At 53.7% G+C, this 24,316-nt stretch overlaps 1 protein-coding gene across 1 annotated transcript; it reads right to left on the minus strand.

Moving 5' to 3' along the window:
* Window positions 1-806: 806 nt before the first annotated feature.
* Window positions 807-24,316, minus strand: FGR (FGR proto-oncogene, Src family tyrosine kinase). Its single transcript, XM_030805713.1, has 13 exons — window positions 24,146-24,316; window positions 14,230-14,292; window positions 12,847-13,085; window positions 12,198-12,300; window positions 10,707-10,805; window positions 6,004-6,107; window positions 5,667-5,816; window positions 4,497-4,652; window positions 4,242-4,421; window positions 3,670-3,746; window positions 3,259-3,412; window positions 1,740-1,871; window positions 807-1,643 (listed from the first exon to the last, which is right to left on the minus strand). The coding sequence occupies exons 3-13, from the start codon at window positions 13,070-13,072 to the stop codon at window positions 1,435-1,437; spliced, it is 1,590 nt and encodes a 529-aa protein (XP_030661573.1). The 5' UTR covers window positions 13,073-13,085; window positions 14,230-14,292; window positions 24,146-24,316; the 3' UTR covers window positions 807-1,434.

Raw genomic sequence — 24,316 nt, forward strand, 5'->3', positions numbered from 1 at the left:
CTCCTTAGCAAAGAGTCAATGCTTTGCAGAGTCACTGCTCAGTAATGATTTGCCAATTGCTGCAGTGATTCCCAGCTCCCAGATGCCTTCTCTGTCCATTCCCTTAGTAAGTCAGACGGTCAACAAACATTTTCTGATGGGAGAGGTGGGAATCTTTATTCCCTGCTCCCCTTGTTTCCACACGGAGGCATGTCAGCTTCCAGAGTTTCTCTAAGGGGAACGAGGGAGTGGGAAGATTCATCATCGCGCAGGTGCACTGCAGGTTGTTCAGCATCCCTGATCCCTATCTGTAGGATCCAAACAAACCAAACTGCCTCCAAACCTCTCCAAAAGCTCCCTTGGGGGCAAAACTCCCCTAATGAGATCCAGTGAGTTACTAACCCTCAGGCCTCTTCTCTCTCCTCCCCTCTCTTCTGTCCTCTTTTGGAGAGTCCGACAGCTCCAGAGGGTCCACTGTGGTCTTCCTCCCTGCCCTGGCAAAGGAGGACTAAGGTTGTCCCATTGCGCCTGTGATGAATGGCAAATCCGATGAACTCAGATAAAGAATTAGCAAACCTATTATACACAGATTGAAGGCCATATCAGCAACGAAGGGGACATTTTAATGTGTCTTCAGTTGCTTGCCTTCTAAACTCACGTGCAGATGAGCAGTGGGACTCTGGGTGTTCTAAAACTCCACACCTTGGATGCCCCACGCTTGGTAGGCATTAGGGCCCTCTTCAGCTTCCCCTGCTGCTGCCCGTAGCCAAATCTGTCCATTCACCCCCCATTGACCACCCTCCCTCCCAAAGGAAGGTTCAAGGGTATTTCATGGCTTGAGGATTCATATTGTCATTTTACTTATTTACAGAATCAATAAACCAACACATACACACTATTCAGAGAGGTGGGAAGTGCTCTGCAACCTTCTCTCTCAAACCTGGGCCCAGACCCCAGTCCTGGACCACTGCATCCACCCAGCAGGAAAGGGGTCCAGCCAAGACTTTTCCTGACTTTGTAACTTACAGACACAAGAGAATAGAGGGTAGAAGGGAAATTCTTGGCACCTGGACTGGAGTGAGATAAAAGGAGAGTAGGAAAGCAGTGATAGGAGAGAAGTGAGGGAGGTACACACAGTTTTATAAATAACTAGACAAGGTCTGAGCACTTTGGGTGGGGGTGGAGTGAGAAAGGCTAGAGGCATGTAGGGGCCTAAGTGGAAAAGGAAGAAATAGTGCTTGGGGCCAGAGCGGATGAGAGATCAGCTCTGGGCCTCCTTTTGCCCCATCTGTAAAACAAGTAGGTTGCCCTAGGTGGTGTCAGAGCAGCCCACCTCCTCGGAGATGCTAGGACTCTATGGGGTTCTAAGCCAGCCTGGGGGCTTTGGAAGAACAGCTCTGGGGATTGGCAAGGACTGGTGGCCACCGCCAGAGAGGTGGTTGATGCCCGGACAGGCTATGTCTGATCCCCGGGCTGGTACTGTGGTTCAGCGGAGGTGAAGTAGTCCTCCAGGAAGGACTGCAGGTACTCGAAGGTAGGCCTCTCCTCCGGGTCCAGACGCCAGGTCTGTTCCATGGCCTCGTACAGGGATGCTGGGCAGCCTGGAGGGCACGGCATGTGGTAGCCCTGCTCCACCTGTTCCAACACTTCCCGTTTATTCATGCCTGAAGGTTGGGGCTCTGTCAGTCAAAGGGACAGCCAGGAGGAAGCCCTTCCCCATGACCATCCCCCAGCCCAGCCCTACCCCTGGCGAGGCAAACCTGGGTAGGGGATTCGGCCCTTGGTGATGAGTTCAGTGAGGAGGATCCCAAAGGACCACACGTCTGACTTGATGCTGAATCTGCCAAAGAGGGCAGCTTCTGGGGCTGTCCACCTGATGGGGAACTTGGACCCTGGAGAGGATGGGGGAGCAGGGAAAGTTAGTGAGGGGGTCCCTGGAAACAGCTGGATTAAGAGAATGGGGTCTGGGAGCAGTGGCTCACATCTGTAATCCCAGCACTTTGGGAGGCCAAGGCAGGCGGATCACTTGAGGTCAGGAGTTTGAGACCAGCCTGGCCAACATGGCGAAACCCCGTCTCTACTAAAAATACAAAAATTAGCCGGGCATGGTGGCAGGTGCCTGTAATCCCAGCTACTAGGGAGGCTGTGGCAGGAGAATTGCTTGAACCTGGGAGGCTTCAATAACCTGAGATGGCGGCTGGACGCGGTGGCTCACGCTTGTAATCCCAGCACTTTGGGAGGCCGAGGCGGGCGGATCACGAGGTCAGGAGATTGAGACCACGGTGAAACCCCGTCTCTACTAAAAATACAAAAAAAAATTAGCCGGGCGTGGTGGCGGGCGCCTGTAGTCCCAGCTACTCGGAGAGGCTGAGGCAGGAGAATGGCATGAACCCGGGAGGCAGAGCTTGCAGTGAGCCGAGATTGTGCCACTGCACTCCAGCCTGGGCAACAGAGGGAGACTCTGTCTCAAAAAAAAAAAAAAAAAAAAAAACCTGAGATGGCACCACTGCACTTCAGCCTGGGTGACAGTGAGACTCCATCTCAAAAAAAAAAAAAAAAAAAAAGAGAGAGAGAGAGAGAGAATGGAGACTTTAGGGATGAGGATTTTGGGGATCCTGAGCACAAGGGTCTCTGGGCATAGTAGAAAGGACGTGGTATCTAGTCAACACCTACTATGCGTCTAGTATAGTGATGGGCACTTTCCAAAAATTGCAATAATTCTCATCCTAATGACAGCCAATACTTGGCTAGCCTTTCCTGTGTGCCAGACACTGTTTTAAGTGCTATGCATGCATTAACTCATTTAACCCTCACAAAACCTCCATGAGATAGAGACTCATTTTACAGACGAGGAAAAGGAGGCACTGAGTAGTTAGGTAACTTGCCCAGGTCACAGAGTTAATACCTGGCTGGGATTCATCCTCAGGCATTCTGGCTATAGAATTCCCGCTGTTACACGCCATTGTCTTTCATTTAAGAATTATAGCTGTGCCTGTCACATAGCAGGTGCCTGGTAAACATCTGCTGATTTGCTGTTATCTGAATATTGTCACTTTACAGAAGAGAAACGGCAGCTCCCAGAGGTTAGGTGACTTGCCCAAGGCCACATGGCTGGTAAGTGGCCGACCTGGGATTTGAGCCCAGAATTGCGTCTCATACTACATCAGGATGGGGTGACTCGGGCGACCTGGGGTGAAGAAGGGTTCCTGAGTGCGTGGGGCCCCATGGAAGTCCCTTGTTGCATGGGGAGCTCTTGGAAGGTGGGGTGAGGCAGGGCACCTTGGCAGGGGTTGTACTCATCATCCTCGATGAGACGCGCCAAGCCAAAGTCTGCGATCTTGCACGCCAGCCGCTCCCCAACCAGGATGTTGGCTGCCCTCAGGTCGCGGTGAATGTAGTTCATGCGTTCCATGTAGGCCATGCCCTCAGCTACCTGGGGGGCCAAGGTGTGGAGAGATGGGAGCTCATGTGGACTCACAGCACCGTGGCCTGTGTGAGGGGTGAGGGACGATTTGAAAAACCCACTTTCCAGAGGGGGAGACTGAGGCCCAGAGAGAGAGGCAGTACCTCTCAGGCACAGCTGGAGGCACAGCTGATGCAGGGGACGGGGCCGCCCTCCCAGGTGTTTGAAGGGACAGAGAATTTGTGAACAGTTAATAGGTGGGAGGTAAAGGCTCCTGGCCCAGTTACCTGGGCTGCCATGTCCACCAATTTGGGCAGCCTCAAATCCTGGCCCTCCGGGTTCTTGAGAAAATCCAGCAAGCTGCCTGGGAAGAAGCAGCCAGAACGTCAGCGGCAAGGCCCCGCCCCGGGCCCCAGCCCCTCCTCCTCTCGCTTGGCCCCGCCCCTCAGCCCCTCCCACCTGGACCCGCCCCTCATTTGGGACCCCCGCGGCTGCCTCAACCCCTCACTTGTCTCGCCCCGGCCCAGCTGCCAGACACGGACTCTGCCCACATCTCGTTTCTTCTGTTCCTTGGTGTCCCGGACACGACCCACCCAGACTCCGCCCCAGACCCTCCCTCATTCCCGATTCTGCCTTCTTTAGCCCAAGCCTTACCCGCCTAACGCCGGGGGCGCCGCCCCCCAGCTCCCTAGTGGTCTCGATCGGCCCGGCTCCCACCCCAGCCCTCCAGTCGTTTTACACACCTGGTCCCTTAGTGGGACTCTGCCCATTGTCCCAGATCGCGTCCCAGGTCCCACGCCTGAAAACTCCCCTCTTAACTTCACCCCGAATCCCGCCCGACCAGGCTCCGCCTCCTGACCGTGACACATGAACTCGGTCACGATGTAGATGGGCTCCTCCGACACCACGGCGTACAGCTGCACCAGCTTGTCGTGCCGCAGCAGCTTCATGACCTGCGCCTCCTCCAGGAAGGCCTTCGGGGACATGGTGCCCGGCTTCAGCGTCTTCACCGCCACCTTAGTGCTGCCGTTCCACGTGCCTGCTCGGAGGCTGTCTCGTCAGGACCCTCTCCCCCGAGCCCAGGCCCTCGCCCCGGCCCCCGGGAGCTCCGTACCCAGCCACACATCCCCGAAGCAGCCGGTGCCCAGCCGGCGCTCCAGCGTGATGGAGCTGCGGTTGATCTCCCAGGCGTCCTTGGCCAGGCCCAGCGTCTGCGGCTTCATGATGGTGCAGGGCGCCATGAGCAGGTTGCACAGCCCGTCATTCATCTCTAGGGGAGGGGTCATGAAGTAGAGTCACAGGTGGGCCAGGACACCCCCCTCCACTCCTTATCCTATCCCAGCCTGGTGCCAGACCCTAAGATCAGTTATGAGGAATTAGGCCCCAAGTGAGGTCACCGGCCAGGAAGAAAGGCAACCCGACCCACGGAATAGGGGAACATGTTGGTGCCCGAGGAAGGGGGTGGCACCCAGACGGAGAGATGATCCCTGTAAGCCCTCTGTAAGGACTGGGGGCCTTCCCGTAGGAGGTAGCCTCCAGCTGGGCCTTGAAGGATAAGGTGGGATTCTCACAGGTGGAAATGGGGTTGGGGATTCCAGGCAAAGGTGTGGACATGAGGCCCATGGTCTTGCGTGGACCTCATCCTTGGCATAACCAATCAAGGCAGAATCGTGGGCATTGACTCCTGCCTTCCCTTCACCCCCACAGCCAATTCTCCACCAAGTCAGGCCTATTCTGCCTCCTACCCGGCTTCAGAATCATCTCCTTCATCTTTACTCCACTGCCACCGATTTAGTCTAGCCTCCACCACCTCTCGCCTGGACAACGGCCACTGCCTTCTAATGGACCCCTCACTCTGCCTTGTCCCCTGGAATCCAAGCTCCCCCAGCAGCCAGAGTTTCTCACAAAAGTGAGACCAGCCTCTGTCGCCCCCTGCTCAGGGCCCTGTGATGATGGCTCCCTGTCTGCCCGCAGGGCAGTCCTGGTGCCTTGGTGGGGCATTCAGGCAGCACAAACTCTCCATCAAGTTTCCACAAATCGAGGCCTTGAGGCGAGAAACTGGCCAACGCCTGGCTCAGCCATTAGGGGGTGCTGCTTGGTGATGGACTGCTTCCCTCCAGAAGCTCACAGAGCCGGATCTTGGGCTGGGAGACCCCATCCTTGGGTTCTGGTTTCGGTCTGGCCAATACTGCTTGGTAGACCCTTCCCTTCTCTGGGCCTTAGTCTCCCCATCTGGACAATGCTTCAGTGGGTTGGTTCGGGGATCTGAGGCCCCTGCCCTCACCCATGTAGTGCTGCACCAGCTCCTGCACCGAGCTGAACTGAACCCGTGTGGTGATGTAGTAGCCGCCCGTGTCCAGCTTGCGGATCTTGTAATGCTTCACATGATCGCCTCTGGTCGGATCCCAGTCCCGGATGGACAGGGAGTAGGCACCTGTGGAGAAGGATCACTTTGGATCTGCTGTTCTCCTCTCCCCTAGTCTGGGAGCTGGGAGAGGCCCGACAGCAGCATCCCTAGGACCTGGTCCCAGTCTTGGCCTTGACCCAAGCAGCCTACTGCTCCTAGCCCTACCCCAATGGCTGGGCCTCCCAGTCGCCTTGGCGCGTGGCACCACCCCTACCTTTGGTGGTCTCGCTTTCCCGAATGAGAAAGGCCCCCTGGGGGTTGCCTGGTGAGAGCAGCTGCCTCTCTGCATCCTTTCTCCCAATCTTTCCAAAGTACCACCTGTTGGGAAAGACAGGCAAGAGTCAGGTACGCTCTGCTCAAACCTCACCTCAGCCTCCTGCGCAGTCACCTCACAAGTCAAGACTCCGTTTTCCCCATGTGTACAATGGGGCTGGTACACCTGCTTCACATCCTGGCTGGGAGGATCACAGAGAAGGGGAGTGTAAAACGCCTGGCACACAGTAGGTGCCCAGCAAAGGTTAACATCTCTTCTCATTAGGTTTCCCTTGAATTAAAATTGCTACAATCCCAGTCATCAGGGTGCCATGGACCCTCAGTTCATCTCACTACAGCCTCTCTGTGCACTCATTTTACAGATGAGGAAGCTGAGGCTCAGAGAGGGAAAGTGACCTGTCCACAGGCTGGCTAATGAGCTCTACCTAAAATCCTCTGCCGCTCACCCTAGTTCTTTTTTCACCACTCCAGTAATCAGATCACTCAGATCCTTCTCCCACCTCCACCTCCAAACCCTTTCCTCCTTTGGCCTCCAGAGCAACACAGTCTCCTGCTTCTCTTCTCTCTGGCTGCTCCCGCCCCAGCTACTGCTCTTCCTGCACTCTCTTAGACTTGGATGTTGTCCTAAGTGTAAACTTCAACCTCAGGCCTCAATCACTCCTCTCCTTTGGGGATTCTTTCTGGGATTGAACCGTAGCCCTAAACCAACTGTGCAGGTACAATGGAGGAGCTGAAGTGGCCACAGGTGCCATAGATGACTCAGATGATCATGAAACTGGCCTGTGGCCATCTTGGGTTGAATGAAAGGAGCCTCATGTTTTCAAACCAAGGGTGCTGGAAGTCTCAGTGGAACCTGGGAAGGTCAGTCCGCCCCTGGGTACTAGGCACAGTTCAGGAAACAGGGGAAGGCATTGGCAAGTAGTGTGTCTAGGAGGGCAGGCAGGAGGGGGACGGAGGAAGTGTTGAAGGACTGTATAGACAGGACACATTGTCAAGTTTTTTCAAAGCCCTCCCCCCTCCCACACGCATGACATTAGCTACTTCCTTAATAATCACTATAGGCCGGGCGCGGTGGCTCACGTCTGTAATCCCAGCACTCTGGGAGGCCAAGGAGGGCGGATCACGAGGTCAGGAGATCGAGACCATCCTGGCTAACACGGTGAAACCCTGTCTCTACTAAAAATACAAAAAATTAGCCGGGCGTGGTGGCGGGCGCCTGTAGTACCAGCTACTCAGGAGGCTGAGGCAGGAGAATGGCGTGAACCCGGGAGGTGGAGGTTGCCGTGAGCCGAGATCGCGCCACTGCACTCCAGCCTGGGCGACAGAGCGAGACTCCATCTCAAAAACAAAACAAAACAAAACAAAAAAAAAGAAAAAGAAAAAAATCACTATAATAATAACACACATATTTCGTGTTAGGGTCTGCCTTAATACATGTATGTATTCACTTAATTCTCCTAACAGTGTTGTGAGATAGCTACTACTGTTAGCCCCTGTTAGACAGTCAGGGCTGCAGTTGCTAGAACAGGAACCCAGGCTGTCTGCTTTAGGGCCTGTGCGCCTTAACCACAGCACTGCACTGAGCACCTGTCCGTCCTTGGCGACACTGGCTCCAAGATGTGGACACAAGCATGAAGCTCCCCACAAACCTCCTGTCCTCTGCATCATTGTCCCTCCTCTCCATGCCTCCTACCACCTCCCCAGACTTGGGCCTCACCGCGCTTGACCTCTGAACCTCGCCTACCCGCTTCTGCTCAGTGGTACCCACTTCCTGCCAGCAGCCTCCACCTGCACGCAGCCTCTCTATTCCAACAACCCCCAAACATGCCCACATTTCTCCCTTCCCCAAAGGAAACTATTCTAAGTTCCATCTTGCCATCAACATTCTGCTGTGTCTTCTCGCCTTCCCTTCGCTTGAAAAAGGGCTTCACACTTGGGTCTCCACTTCCTCACCTCCCACTCCCTCCCAGGCTCTGCTGTCTGGCCTCCGCCTCCCACCCTCGCACAGAGAAATCTCTCACCAAGGTCACCCCCACTGCCAAATCCAGTGGTAGCCTCTGACACGCCCTCTCTTTTTTCCTGAATCTTCTCTGCTCTCTCGGTTGTTCTGACTTGGCCCGGTCTGGATTTCCTCACTTCTCCAGTGGCTCCTTCTCCTTCGAGGGCAGCTTTCCCCAAAGTGGGGTCCTAGGGCCAACCTTTTGCACTCTCCACTCTCTTCCTTAACTGTCTATATAGCTTTTTAAAAATTTTTTAATTAATTAATTTTTTTTGAGACGGAGTCTTGCTCTGTCACCCAGGCTGGAGTGCAATGGCTCGATCTCGGCTCACTGCAACCTCCACCTCCCAGGTTCAAGTGATTCTCTTGCCTCAGCCTTCTGAGTAGCTGGGACTACAGGTGCCTGCCACTACACCCGGCTAATTTTTGTATTTTTACTAGAGATAAGGTTTCACCACGTTGGCCAGGCTGGTCTTGAACTCCTGACCTCATGTGATCTGCCTGCCTCAGCCTCCCAAAGTGCTGGGATTACAGGCATGCGTCACCGCCCGCGGCCCCCTCCTATATAGCCTTAATGATCATCTTTACTCTCATGAGTCCCAAATTTCTGCCCTAGCCCATTGTGCCCTCTGCAAGGGCCACAGCAAACAAACTGAGGAGTTTTACTGGCAATTAAGAAAAGGTGTCCCTTCCTCTGGGCTGATTCAGGGGCATGGATTAGCATGGGCTGGTTGCCTGCCATACAAAGCACAACCTAATAGAATTGCTGGCAGCCTCGTCCACCTGGATGTTCCTCTCCACAAACCACAATCCAACAAGTACCCCCTAGAACTCATGAACCTACACCTGCCCCTGTGTTCCCCACCTTAGCAAATGGTGCCATCATCCACCCAGCTCCTTAAGGAGACTTTGAGTCACGCTTGATTCCTCCCACTCCCCATAACCCAAATCAGTCACAGAGTCCTGGATTCTCACTCTGCAAAGTCTCTTCAATCCCTTCTTTTCTCATATATGTATGACATTTGTGAGGATAGATTTTTAAAAGCTTTTTGAGCCTCAGTTTACTCATCTCTAAAATGGGGACAATAATGATATCAAGGGGCCGGACATGGTGGCTCATGCCTGTAATCTCAGCACTTCGGGAGTCTGAGGCAGGACGATCACTTGAGGTCAGGAGTTTGAGACCAGCCTGGCCAACATGGTGAAATCCCGTCCCTACTAAAATTATAAAAATTAGCCGGGTGTGGTGGCGGCACCTGTAGTCCCAGGTACTTGGAAGGCTGAGGCAGGAGAATTGCTTGAACTCAGGAGGTGGAGGTTGCAGTGAGCCAAGATTACGCCTTTGCCCTCCAGCCTGTGCAACAGAGCAAGACTGTCTAAAATAGTAATATCAAGGCCAGGCATGGTGACTCATGCCTGAAATCCCAGCACTTTGGGAGGCCAAGGTGAGAGGATCGCTTGAGCTCAGAAGTTTGAGACCAGCCTGAGCAACATAGCAAGATTCTGCTTCTATAAAAAAATATATTAAAATTAGCCAGGCATGGTGGCACACACCGGTAGTATCAGCCACTCAGGAGGCTGAGGTGGGAGGATCACTTGAGCTCAGGAGTTTGAGGCTGTAGTGAGCTAAAATCATGTCACTGTACCCCAGCCTGGGCATCAGAGCACGCCCCTGTCTCTTAAAAAGCTAATAATATCAACAGTGTTATAGTGAGAATTAAGTGAACCAAGGTGGTAAATACTTGCTGTAGTATACTTGCTCAAGTATATAAAGGTATTCAATGAATGATAAATTCCTGCCTCTTGGGCCAGGACTCGGGGGCTCATGCCTGTAATCCCTGAACTTTGGGAGGCCAAGATGGGCGGATGGCTTGAGCTCAGGAGTTCAAGACCAGCCTGGGCAATATGGCGAAACACCATCTCTACTAAAAAAAAAAAATATTAGCCAGGCTAATATTTTAGTGAAAGAATCTGGGTGAAAGAATCATCTGAGCCAGGGAGGTCAAAGCTGCAGTGAGCTGAGATTGTGCCACTACACTACACTCTAGCCTGGGCAACAGAGCAGGACCCTGTCTCAAAAAAAAAAAAAAAAAAAAAAAAAAGAGAGAGAAAGAAAAAGAAAAGAAAAGAAAAACAAAAAGAAAAAGAAAAATTCTTGCCTCCTTAATAGAATTAATTCCTGGTAATGCTCCCTTGCACTTTTTCAGCACTTTACAATTTTTTAAAGCTCATACACCGTTGTTTTTACTGGGAGGCAATACGTGTAATGCTTAGCAAATGCAGCCCAACTATCTGGCTTCATACATCAGCTCCACCACTCACTAGCCATGTGAACTTGCACAGGATATTTACTTTCTCTGTGCCTCAACTTCCTCATTTGTAAAATAGGATAGTAGCAGTTTCTAACCCCGTGAATACACAGACAGTACTTTGAATAGTGCCCAGAACATACTACATGCTCTATAAGTATTATCTACTATTATCATTATCAGTGAAATCTTCTTTTGTTCTCACAATGACCTTACAAAATTATTAGATAAGGAGACAGGCTCAGATTGGAGCAATGACTTGTCCAAGAGGTGGCCTTGGAGTCTGGACTCCAGGGTCCCGTCCATAGGGCTGGTCTTGCCCCAATCCCCACTTACTCTTCAGCCTGGATGGAGTCAACAGGGGCCACATAGTTGCTGGGAATGTAGCCAGTTTGTCCGGAGCTGAGAGACCGAGCCTCCCACCAGTCACTTTCACTGTAGGCACAGAACAGGGCATGGTCAGCAGCACCCCCAGCCCCCAAGGCACCCTGGGGCCAGGTGGAGCCACACAGGTCTGCAGAGATGAATCCTGCCAAACCCTCATCTTGGACACCCCCCACCACCGGGGCTTTTTGTCTGCTCTGCCCCAGCCACTGCAGCTTCCCTGGGAGGGCTTGTCCCTGCAGAAGGAATAAGCTCGGGGGCACTTGGGGCTCTTAGCTTCTTCCTTGGGCTCCCCAGCTAGGCTGGGCTGGGGATTGGGAATACAGTGGACAGCTGACTAGGTCACTTCCCCACAGAAAATGGCTACAGATTTCCTTCTGGATAAAATCTAGACTTCTCAATGTGGCTTAAAAAGCCTGACAGAGGCCAGGTGTGGTGGCTCATGCCTGTAATTCCAGCACTTTGGGAGGCCGAGGCAGGCGGAGCTCCTGAGGTCAGGAGTTCGAGACCACCCTGGCCAACATGGTGAAACCCCATCTTTACTAAAAATACGAAAAATTAGCCAGGTGTGGTGGCTCTTGCCTGTAGTCCCAGGATCACTTGAACCCAGGAGGCGGGGGTTACACTGAGCCAAGACTGCACCACTGCACTCTAGCCTGGGAGACAGAGTGAGACTCCAACTCAGAAAAAAAATAAAATAAAAATAAAAAAGCCTGGCAGAATCTGCCTCTGCCTGCCTCTCTAGCCTCTGTTCTCTCCCATTCTGCATCCCATATTTTATGACCCACCTAAGGTGGACCACTCTGTGGTTTTCAGAAGTCATCATTTATTCTCATTCTCTCTCACTCTCTTCCTCTTTTCTTACCTCTTCCTTCACTATCTATTCATTTTTATTTTTTATTTTTTAATTATTTATTTATTTTTTTGAGATGGAGTCTCGCTCTGTTGCCCAGGCTGGAGTGCAGTGGCGCAATCTCAGCTCACTGCAATCTCCACCTCCCGGGTTCAAATGATTCTCCTGCCTCAGCCTCTCAAGTAGCTGGGATTACAGGCATGCGCCACCATGCCCGGCTAATTTTTGTATTTTTAGTAGAGACAGGGTTTCACCATGTTGGCCAGGCTGGTCTCCAATTCCTGACCTCAGGTGATCCACCCGCCTTGGCCTCCCAAAGCGCTGGGATTACAGGCGTGAGCCACTGCACCCAGCCGTCTATTTCATTTTTATAGCCTCAGCTTAAAAATCACCTCCTCCAGTCCGGTGCAGTGGCCCAACACCAACCCCCTCAACCAGCACACCGTTGCAGTCACCCAGGGTTTTTATTGTTATGTATATGTGTTCCCAACTAGGCTGGAGCAGTCTGAGGCTAGGGACCAGGTGGGATTCCTGTCTGTGTCCTGCTCCCAGCCCAGGCAGTGTTCTGACCAGGCGGCCTGGTCACTTACGTATTGTTCAGGATGTGGAACTTCTCGCCCTTGGTGAAGGTGAGGTCATCCTCAGTTCGAGCCTCATAGTCATACAGGGCAATGAACAGGGTCACCCCAATCCCTGCAGAGTCAGGGCTACTCAGCAGGGTAGGGCATGCGGCAGAAGCACCACGGGGGCTGCACCCCAAATTCCTGTTCCCCAGCCAGGTGCTGCACCTCCCCACTCTTTTAGTGGCCCGGTTCCCAAAGGCCTTTGGAGTCCAAGGAATTTCTGATTTGGTCTCCACAGCTTAGGACACACAACTTCAAGCCCATTCCTCCCACCATGGAGGATCCCCTTGTTGCCCACTCCTCCTCTTCCCCACCAAGAAGACTTCCCATCTGGGAAGTGGCACCTAACAGGGCAAGAAGTTTCTCTTTGTCACTTGCATCTGCCACAGGGTCCTGCCCCTCTCAGCCTGGGAGTAGAGCTTCTTGACCCTCCCCTGCAGACTGTGGTTTCTCATGGTAGGGCTGTACAGACTCCCTCAGCCCATGTGATCTTGAAAGCAGGGTTGTATCTGTCACATCCTACTGGAGGCTCCTAAGGGCAAGTCCGCACCTCCTCTTCTTCCCTCAGTTTCTCCCAGGATCCAGGCAGCACCTGCCTCCGGCCCCTTGGACTCACCTGACACACCCCTGATGGTGCCACTATCAAGGAAGCCAGGGTTGATGGCCTGAGAGGAGAAGTTGCTGTAGGTGGGGATGTGGACAAATGGGGATGCAGGCTGGCCCTTAGTGGGGTCAGGCCCATAGTGGTCTGCTGCCCTGTAGCTTCTGAAGTCCCCTTCCAGGCCAGCATCCTCCTTGGCCGTGGCCGCCGGCTCCAATTTCTTGCAGAACACACAGCCCATTCCAGGTTCCCTGCTGCAGAATGGGGCATGCCTCACTCAAGGGCCCCTGCCAGGTGCACCACCCCGTGCACACACGCACATGCACATGCTCATACGCTCGTACAGGCACGTGGCTTTCCCTCTTGGGCCTAGATTGGGGTCCTCCCCGTAAGGGATAAAGGCGGAACTGGGCCACCTACTGTACAGTTCGGTCTGCCTCACAGTATATCCCCCCTCAGTGCTTCTCCTCCCATTGGCTCATGTCTATATCTCTGGGGCTGGCTTTCTACATTGGGATATTGCTATGCTTATTTGCATATTTTTGCCTCCTATTGCTTTGCTTTTTTTGTTTTATTTTGAGACAAGATCTCACTCTATTGCCCAGGCTGGAGTGCAGTGGCACAATCATAGCCTGCTGCAGCCTTGATCTCCTGGGCTCAAGTGATCCTCTGGTCTCAGCCTCCTAAGAACTGGGACTACAGGTGCGTGCCAGCACCCCTGGCTAATTTGTTTGAGTTTTAGTAGAGACAAGGTCTTGCTATATTGCTCAGGTTGAGTCCTGTTGCTTTGATGTGTTGTGTTTCTGTGACTCTTTCAGTGTGCTTGTACATGTGTGTCTTTGTGTGTCTCTAAGTATGGGTGAGTTTGCCTGTGTGGGTATGCGTGTGTGTGCAGCTCTTTGTGGATGTCTGTGTGTCTGCGTGTGCAGGTTTGTGTGTATATGAGAGTGTGTAAAAGTCTCTGTGTATGTGTTTGGCTGCATGTGTATATGTCTGTAAGACTGTGTTTTTGTGCATGTGTTTCTGTGTGAGTATGTGTGTGCCTGTCTGTGTGAGTGGGTGTCTATGAACGTGCAGCTAGCTCTGTGTGGGAGCAGTGTGCCTGTCTCTGGATGTGTGTATCTCTGCATGTGTGTCTATATATCTGCGCATGTTTGTGTGTGAGCGTGTGTGAGGCTGTGTGTCTGCACCTGGAGAGTCACTGCAGAGGGGATCAAGGCCATTTCCTGTCGTGGGTCCAGCCTCCAGCCTCTCAAGCTGCCTCATTCTGGCTCCCCCATCCGTTACCTAGCAACAGGGTCCTTGTAGGAGGAGGGGGCTGTAAGGAGTTGTGGGGTTCAGGAAGGCCACCCCCACCCTGTTTCCTGACCCTGAAAGCCCTCAGTCCACCCCACTCACCCCTTAGGCCCCTACTCCTGGGTCAGTGGGGCTGCGGCATGATCCTTGGGAGGGGTCAGAGACCTGAGGGTGAGACAGAAGGACAAGGAAGACGAAGTCTCTGCCAGTGTTTCTGTCAGCAGCTGCCCAGCTCCTGCCCTCTTCAGGAAGCCAGAAGGCCTGGGCTCTGCCCCAGCATGACTTCTGCCTTCACATTCCTTCCTATCACCCCTGGCACACTTACACAACCCCCGTCACGTAGGCCAAACCACCCACACCTGCTCTCTTTCACACTCATACTCACCTGACACACCAGCACAGTCACACAATCACACTCACAGCATATATTTGCATGAGGGTGCGTGCCAACCCCATCACTCCAATACAGGCTGTAACAAGCCCAAGCTCACAATAGCACACACACATTCACATGCACATATACACGTGGTGCCTGCCAGGTTAACAGACGAACACACTTGGACACGCACGATTTTGTACATTATAATCATCCCTCTAACAGGATTTCTATCAAGCCATGCTCAGCTCCCTCACAGTCCCCAGTCACCATCTCCTAAAAACCAGTTCTTCCGGCCGGGCGTGGTGGCTCACGCCTGTAATCCCAGCATTTTGGGAGGCCGAGGTGGGTGGATCACAAGGTCAGGAGTTCAAGACCAGCCTGGTCAATATGGTGAAACCCCGTCTCTACTAAAAATATAAAAATTAGCCAGACGTGGTAGTGGGCGCCTATAGTTCCAGCTACTCGGGAGGCCGAGGCAGCAGAATCACTTGAACCCGGGAGGTGGAGCTTGCAGCGAGCCGAGATCGCACCACTGCGCTCCAGCCTGGGTGACAGAGCAAGACTCCATCTCAAAAAAAAAAAAAAAACAAAAAACAATCCTTCCTCTGAACCCTGCTGTGCTCCCAGCCACCCTAGGGTTCCATGTGGTGGCTGAGTGACAGTGGATGCCTGCCTCCAGAGCTCTCCTTCTATCCCCATACCAGAGAAAGGACCAGGTGAGAAGCTGGGGCCACCAGAGTACCTTGGGAAGCCCCACAATGAGCCAACCCTTTTCTGGCAGTGGTATCCTCTGAGCAACAGGGCAGGAGGTCATTGAGCAAGGGTCCCCCACACCCTGCCAGAAACTCTGCCATTGCAACACTCCGAGAGGAACTGGCTGGTGAGAGGACTTGGTTTCCTAAGATGTGAGAAGAATGGAGAGTTTAGGGTGGGGCCAACCTTGTGAACCCTGATTTGCCCCAGAGGGGCCCCAAGGTCCTAGAAGCAAGGGCCCCCAGCTTCTCTCTCTCAATCCCCAGTCCAGTCACCCTTACAGATATTCTCTTCCTCTTCTCTCTGTGTCCTATCCTTCCTACCTAGCGCCACTCACCTCTTCCAGGAAGTCTTCCTGGATCCACCAGGTCCAGTTGCCTGGCCGATGGTTCCGTCACATCAGTGCTTTGGTCTCCACCCTAGCCCCATCTGCCCCTCTCACCCTTTGCTATAAGTGTGCTCTCATGTGTGTGTTGGGTGGGGGTGGGGGCATCACACCCATGTGGTGAACTGTGGGACGGGCTGTGGTGAGAAGCCTGCCCTAAAATAGCCCCTGTTCACTGGGCCCTGCCTGAGACCTTTGCCCTGGGACCCCTCCCTGGGATGAAACCACTGTGTCTAAAAGGCCCCAGGATGCTACAGGGCTAGTTAGAGCCAGGGCAGAAAACAGAGGTGGAGGACTGGAAGCTATCCAGGGCCCAGCGGGAGGGATTTCAGGGACTGGCGAAAACAGAGATGGGGCTGATACAAAAACAAGGGTGAGGCCGGGCACAGTGGCTCACACCTGCTATCCCAGGACTTTGGTAGGCCGAGGCAGGATGATTGCTTGAGCCCAGGAGCTTGAGACCAGCCTGAGCAACATAGGGACACCCCGTCTCCACAAAAAAAAATTTTTTAATTAGCCGGTCCTGATGGCACCCACCCGTAGTCCCAGCTACTCGGGAGGCTGAGGTGGGAGGATTGCTTAAGCCTAGGAGTTCGAGGCTGCAGGAGCTGTGATTGCACCGCTGCACTCCAGCCTGGGAGACAGAGTAAGACCCTGTCTCTATTTTAAAAAGAAAACAGAAAAACCAAGGGTGAGAATAAAGCCTTCTCACAGGAAGACACACATACACACCTCAAATGGTGCACCGTGCTGATACCCAGATCCACACAGCCCTTCAGACCCCTTCTCAGATGGCACATTACCTCAGCTGCCTCATGCACAGGCTCCAGGCTCCTCTGCACAGATTCTTAGCACAAACATCTTCTAGTGTACACACACCCCATATACACACACCTCCAGCCCTCATCCGTCTGCACATAGATGTGCATGCACACGCATGCACACACACACACACACATCCTCTATACAAGAATAGCAAATACAAAATTTATAGCACTTACTATGTGCTGGCCACTGCATTAAGCACTTTACCTATATTATCTCATTTTATCCACACAACCCTGTGATTTAAGTATTGTTATTATTATTAATTTATTTATTTTGAGAGGGAATTTCACTCTTGTCACCCAGGCTAGAGTGCAACGTCATGATCTTGGCTCATTGCAACCTCCACCTCCTGGGTTCAAGCCATTCTCCTGCCTCAGCCTCCTGAGTAGCTGGGATTACAGGCGCCCACCACCATGCCAGGCTAATTTCTGTATTTTTAGTAGAGATGGGTTTTCACCATGTCGGCCAGGCTGGTCTTGAACTCCTGACCTCAAGTGATCCACCTGCCTTGGCCTCCCAAAGTGTTGGGATTACAGGCGTAAGCCACTGCACCCGGCCTAAGTATTATTATTATTGACGAGGCAACTGAGGCACAGAGAGGTTTGGAAACCTGCCCAGGGTTGGCCAGTCACAGTGCCTCATATCTGTAATCTCAGAACTTTGGGAGGCCAAGGCAAGAGGATCGCTTGGGCCCAGGAATTCGAGACCAGCCTGGGCAATATGGCAAATCCCATCTCTACAAAAAAATACAAAAATTGGCCAGGCATGGTGGCTTACACCTGTCACTGCACTCCAGCCTGAGTGACAGTGAAGCTCTGTCTCAAAAAAAAAAAAAAAACCTCCAAAAATTAGCTTGGCATGGTGGCACGTGCCTCGAGAGGCTGAGGCAGGAGGACCACTTAAGACCAGGAGATAGAGGCTGCAGTGAGCTATGATCATGCCACTGTACTCCAGCCTGGGCAACATAGTGAAACTCTGTCTCAAAAAAGAAGGCCATAGACATGATGTATCCTGGTGTTTGGCTCCAGAATCTGAGCTTTCAAGCACTTCTCTCCATTGCCTATCACAGATACAGACAGATGCAGCCACTCCTGCTAGCACACACAAATGCAGATGCCCCCGCACTGTCCCCCCGCCCCCCGTGTAGGGACACACACACACACACACACACACACACACACAGATATACACAGCCCTCTCCAGTGACACCGACCCACATAGAGCTCTCCTCTATAGGAGAACACAGACTTATACAATCTCTCATGTTCACACACAGATACAATGTTGCCACTTCCAATAATACCCACGTATATATTGCCACAACATATCTATATCAGACGGAGGGGATCCCTGAGTTCTGCACGCCCAGTATGGCTGGAAGGGAGAGACTGTCAGCATCTGATAAGGAAGCTCTGTGGGCTCAGGAAGAGCCCTGGCTGGGCTGACAGTGTCGTCAGCAGGCAGAGGTAGGCAGCTCTTGGGTCTTATCACTTCCAAACTTGACGCAGACCAAAGCCCTGGCCAGGCCTGGCTTTCTGGGGACCAGTATGCTGAGGGGTCAGGGGACGTAGGGCACAGGGTATGGCATCTGCATGGCCCAAGGCAGGGAGGGGCCACACTGCATGTAGCCATGTTCATGCTGTTTTGTCAGAGGAAAGAAAGAGATGGGAAAGACAGAAAAAGAAGAGGCAGAAGGAAAGAGAGAGAGAGGCAGAGTATGAGAGATACAGGGAGATAAAGAGAAAGAGCCAGAGACAGCTAGAAAGACAGACAGACAGACAGACAGATAGAAGGAAGAGCCAGAGACAGAGAAACACAGCGTGGTATGCTGGTAAACTGACTCTCAAAAAAAAAAAAAAAGGAAGAAAAAGCCCTGATTTGTCACATTTTCTGATTTCCATGGTGTAAATATTCCCACAATGGCTGATTTAAAGCTACCAAAGTGACTTCCCGAAAGCTGGGGTGGGAGAGACGCACAGAATGAGCTCCCCTGAGCCAGTAACTAGCTGGCTCCAGCACACACTGCCAGAAAGAAACAGAGACAAAGAGACAGAGGCAGAAACGAGAATTAAGGAGAAAGAGTAACCGAGAGACAGAAAGAGATAGAAACAAGGCCGGGCGCGGTGGCTGACCCTTGTAATTCCAGCACTTTGGGAGGCCGAGGCGGGCGGATCACGAGGTCAGGAGATCGAGACCACGGTGAAACCCTGTCTCTACTAAAAATACAAAAAAATTAGCCGGGCGTGGTGGCGGGCGCCTGTAGTCCCAGCTACTCGGAGAGGCTGAGGCAGGAGAATGGTGTGAACCCGGGAGGCGGAGCTTGCAGTGAGCCAAGATTGCGCCACTGCACTCCAGCCTGGGCGACAGAGCGAGACTCCGTCTCAAAAAAAAAAAGAAAAAAAAAAGAGAAACAGAAAGAGGCAGAGATGAAGAGAAAGAGAGAGAGAGCTAAAAAGACAAGGAGGGAAAAAGATGGAGGGAGAGCAGATTGGGTTCACTCTGCTCAGGCATCTGCATGAAAATAGCCCTAGGACTGGTCATCCTCCCCTTGCTCTGATCTCTGTGTGCCACCAATTGTTTGGAGAGTAATTTGACTTCCTAGAAATGCGGGTGGCAGTAAAAATGAGCTAATTTATTAAATGGTTACACAATGATTAGCATCTTGCCAAGTAATTCCCAGTCATGGTCTTATTTGCTGAACCTATGAGGTGGGTTTATGACTACCCTTATTTTACAGATGAAGAAACTGAGGCACAGAGATGTTAAGTAACTTGCCCAAGATTACATTGCGAGTAAAGGATGCTAAAGTGCAATGCTGATCAACTTGTTGCCAAAAACCACAGTAACCACTAGTCCATTCTGTAATCCTAGTAGAAGCAATAATGCGAGCTTGTCCAACTCATGGCCCATGGACCATATGCAGCCCAGGACAGCTTCGAATGTGGCCCAACACATATTAGTAAACTTTCTGAAAACATTATGAGATTTTTTTTGCGATTTTTTTTTTGAGATGGGGTCTCACTGTGTTGCCCAGGCTGGAGTGCAGTGGCACAATCTTGGCTGACTGCAACCTCCGCCTCCTGGGTTCAAGTGATTCTTCTGCCTCAGCCTCCTGAGTAGCTGGGATTACAGGCCTGCTGCCAACACACCTGGCTAATTTTTTGTATTTTGAGTAGAGATGGGGTTTCACCATGTTAGCCCGGATGGTCTCAATCTCCTGACCTCGTGATCTGCCCGCCTCGGCCTCCCAAAGTGCTGGGATTACAGGCATGAGCCACCGCACCCGGCCTTTTTTGCAATTTTTTAAAGCTCATCAGCTATCATTAGTGTTAGCGTATTTTATACGTGGCTCAAGACAATTTTTCTTCTTCCAATGTGGCCCAGGGAAGCCAAAAGATTGGACACCCCTGCAATAATGTGTGTCTCTTAAGGAGCACCTAGTGTTCTGAGCCCTGTGCCTCATGCTCTAAATCCTTGATACAGCTGGCAGGACGCAGGTGCGGGGAGGGAGGGGCGCAGGAGAGAGAGAGACAGCCGTATCTGCCCAGATTTTCTCAGGCAGTCACTGAATCTGAAGAAGCCAGGTCTGTCTTTTCTCAGCACTGAACTTCGCTGCCTGCTAATACCAGCAAGGGGGCAGCTCAGGGAGTAGCCACAGAATCATTCTGGGCACTTGGTTCTGTTTATAAATATGTCTCTTGAACATCTGGTTTACAGGAGTCGGCTCCGAGATCCCCATCAGGGTCAAAATCAGGTTACAAGTATCAAACTGAGGTGCAACCCTGGACCACAGTGCTCCCCACTTCAACATCTGCCCTGTGGCCCTCCCCAGCTCCATTCTTCAGTAGCTCTATGACCTTGGATCTTTGACATAAGCCTCAGAGCCTTAGTTGTTGCATCTGCACCTTCTGAGTAGCTGTTGTGAGGGCTTCATGATATGTGGCTCTTGCCCGATGTGCAGTAGCCAAGTGTGACCAATAGCCAAAACCAGAAAGGCCCCCAGGGACCATTTACCACTCCCCCTTCTCTTTTGCATAGGGGGAAGTTACTTTCCCAGGATCACACAGCCAGACAAGGGATTCAAAGTCAGGACTATTGATTCAAGTCCAGAGTTCTGTTCCCTCCCCCATTGCTGTGTTCTCCAAAGCCTGAGCAGGAGATCATGCTGTTCCATGGCAGGAATGTCATACTTCCGGTCGAACACACCACCCCTGTCATATGGCAGCTGGTCACCCAGCAGGGAGGGACCCTGCCTCCCACTCACCACTACTGCTGGACATAGGAACCCCAGGTCCACCCATCCTTTTTCGAGGCCCACACTTCCCAAAGCTATGCCAGTTCTTTGATGTAGACACAGGATGTCCTGTCCCCACAACCCTCACCAAGTATCTGTGGGATCTAGAGGCAGATTTAGGCTCGAATTCTAGCCTGCCTGACAACTAGCTTAACATTGGGCAAGTCACTTCATCTCCCTGAGCAGCAGCATCTTTGCCTACAAAATAAGAATACAAATGTCCACCTCCGGGGGTTGCTTCTCAGCATCAAATGGGGTCACATCGCTGAAAGCATCAGACATACAGTAAGTGCCCAGTGAACTTTCACTTCCCTCCTTTCCCTTGAGGAAGGTCCTCCGTGGCAGTGACAGTGTGGGACCAGAGGGTACAGGACTGGGCAGGGCTGAGAAGAAAGAAAAGTTCCCAGGGTGAGGTGAGAGGGCTGAGCTGGCCCAGCTGCCTGGGGGATTTCGTCAAAAGGGAACTGGGACTTTGGGCAGGGGCAGGAAACCACCACCCTGCAAGAGTTCCGGCTTCTCCTCCAGGCTCTGGGCTGGCTGGGGGCAGGCCAGGGCTGGAGGGGCAGGGAGCAAGGCCGAGGTCTGCAGGTGACTCCCATCCCACTGTGCCGCATCTCTCACTAGGCCCTGTCCCCCAGACCGGGCGGGCTTCCATCCCTCACCCCCAGTCCTCTCACCAAGACCCTCCACCCGGCTGAATGCCAGTGCCTTTGCTGAGGCCCCCACCACTCATTAACTCACTTTCTTTCTTTCTTCTGCCTCCTGAAGAAGACATGCCCACCCAACCCCGTCTGACTCCACCATCGCCGTGGTGAGGCCAGGTGTGTGCAGGAGGTGTCGGGGGTGGCCTTTACCCTCCATGTGGTCCCGAGGCCATCAGCAGTTTTTCCGCTTCTTGTGGGTAAAAGTGGTTTTCCACCTGTTGCTGAAAACCACCCACCAGCCTCTAAAACACGGCGCTTTAGGTGCCATCTGGCCTGGGACTCAGGATTTTCAGGAGATGGGAGCCATGGGGGGGGCGGTCCAGGGGCAGCCAAGGGATGGGAGCCTAGATTTCACAGTGTGGCCAGACAGGAAGCCCCCTCCCCAGTCCCTCAGGTGAGGGGGGCGGTGAGGGGGACATCCTGCCTTTTCCCACCTTAGATCAGCCCAGTCTGCTCTGCGTGGGAAGAGCCCTGGACCCTACCTCCCCAGCTCTGGGGTTCCCTGCCCAGCCTCCTGAGGTCGGGCCACTTCCTTTGCCAGATCAGCCCCAGGTGGCTGCAGAGAACACCCAGACATGCACCCATATGCTCCAGGGTTCATGCTCATTCACTCAGAGCCCAAAACATACAAACACTCCCACCCTCACTGGAGGAGGGCGTGAGAGCACCTACTCACTGGAACGGGAAGTAGTCATGAAGCCCCCGAACCCCACACCCTCCTTCCCAGAGAGCACACGAAACTTGGTAGGAACGAGGTAAGGATTCAGGCCTCACTCAGCTCAGGCTACATCAGAGACGAGATGTCCTGGACTCCTGGTCCCTACTGTTGGCCCTGCCGGTTGCCAACTCCCAAACCTCCATCTTCCCATCTGTGAAGTGGGAACAGGGTCCTGCTCTCCCAATAGCACCACAGTCGGAAGGGTGCCGAGGACATCAGGGCCCCTGACAGTACACACCTGAGGGGCGGCCAACTGGGTGCGGCACCAGAGAGGGTGTGAGACAGATTTCAACTCTGCTGCCCTCCCCAGTATGGGCTCTCATCAGAGCCATAAACTACTTAGACGCCAACTGTCTGCTGGTCCCTGGAAGCCCTGTCAGTGAGAGCCGGGCCGTCTGGTCCCCCTCCATGCTTTTTGTTGTTTTTTACAGACAAAATCTCACTCTCTCACCCAGGAGCTCTCACTGCAGCCTTGAACTCCTGGGCTCCAGCGATCCTCTGGCCTCAGCCTCTGGAATAGCTGGGACTACAGGCAGGTGCCACCACTTCCGGCCTTCCGGCTAACTATATTTTTGTGTAGAGACAGGACAGGGGTCTCCCTGTGCCGCCCAGGCTGGTCTCCTCTGCATGCTTTTGAGAAGGTGAAGGGGAGGCTCGCTGAGTCAGGGATAGCCCTTAACCCTTCAGGACACTCAGCAAAAACTGCTTTCTGCACCTGATTGTCGTGGGGAAAGGGTGGACACGAGGATAATTTCTCCCCATGGTTCAGATGAGGAAAATGAGGCCCAGAGAAGCCCTGTAACTTGCCTACAGTCACACAGCAATTAAGGGCCCAGTCTTGCTAAGAACCCTGCTCTCTCAAACAGCAGATCCTCCACCCCGGGATCCCTGAACACAGCGGCATCGCCTCCTACCTCGGTCGGGAAGCCCACCCCCCACCCACCAGAACGAGGATTCAAAAAGGGGGCGAAGGCGAAGAGCAAAGGGGGCTGCGCCCACCAGGAGCCCCGCGGCGGCCCCAGCGCGGCCCGCCCTCGCGTTGCCATGGAGGCAGCCCCTGCGGGCACCCGCGGTCAAAGGCAGGATTTCCGTCGGGGCGGCAGCAATTCCCGGATCCCGCGGGGAGCGCGGGCCGAGACGGCCGCGGGCGCGGAGGGGGCGCCCGGAGAGGCCCGTCCCTGCCGAGGGCGGGGACTTCCCCAGGAAGCGGGGACCCACGCCTCGCGCGCCGGGCAGGAGTCCCCTGCAGCCCGGAACCCACCGCAAGGGCGGGCCGAGAGGGTCGCGGCCGCTTACGTTATACCCTGCGGGCTGTGGGCTTCGCCCCGACTTCGGCCGGCTCGGAAGAGGGGAACTTCCTGGACCCGCAATTGCACCCCAGGTTCTCCGTCCTCCAGAAGTCGTTCTCCTCGACCCCCTTCCCGCCAGCTCCCCCACCTGCTCCCTCCAGCTCCCCCACCTGCTCCCTCCAGCTCCCCCACCTGCTCCCTCCAGCTCCCCCACCTGCTCCCTCCAGCTCCCCCACCCGTTTCCCCCTCCTGGACCCATCAGACCCGTCGGCTGCTCCCCAAAGTCCCACTCTCACCATCCCTTCAGTTTCTCCCCCAGACCCTCCTGGGGTTCCCCTTAGTCCCCCGCCTGTCTTAGCCCCCTTCCTAAACTCTCATCAGTCCCCTCCATTTTACCCACTAGGCCTTTTTGGGGGTCCCTTTGGTCGGCTTCCCCCGTGCTCCCCTCCGCCCTCTCCCCCAGGTTTATCAGCCTTGCTTTCCAGGTCGCCGGTTTTCCTCCTTAGGCCTTTTCGGGCTGGGGTCCCTTTGGCTGTCACCTTGCTCAGGTGTCCCCCCACCCCCAGGTTCAGGCTTCTCTTCCCCTCTACCCCCAGTCCTCTCTCCAGAGCCTCGAGGGGGAGGGCACTGCTTGACCTGCCCAGCCCCCACCCGACGCTGTCGCTTACCTGGAGCCCAATTCTGCCCGGCCCCGGGGTGAGCCAGGGGTGAGCCAGCCGGGGCTCCAGCAGCCGCGAGTGCCGGCTTGCGGGGAGAACTGGGGTGCTGCCCGCCTCTGACCGCCGCCTCTGCTGGGCAGGGAGGAGGAAGCCGCCTCGGACTTCTCTTATTGCAGTCAC

This window comes from Nomascus leucogenys, chromosome 24 (genome assembly GCF_006542625.1).
Source record: "Nomascus leucogenys isolate Asia chromosome 24, Asia_NLE_v1, whole genome shotgun sequence".
In the NCBI taxonomy this organism is placed as follows: domain Eukaryota; kingdom Metazoa; phylum Chordata; class Mammalia; order Primates; family Hylobatidae; genus Nomascus; species Nomascus leucogenys.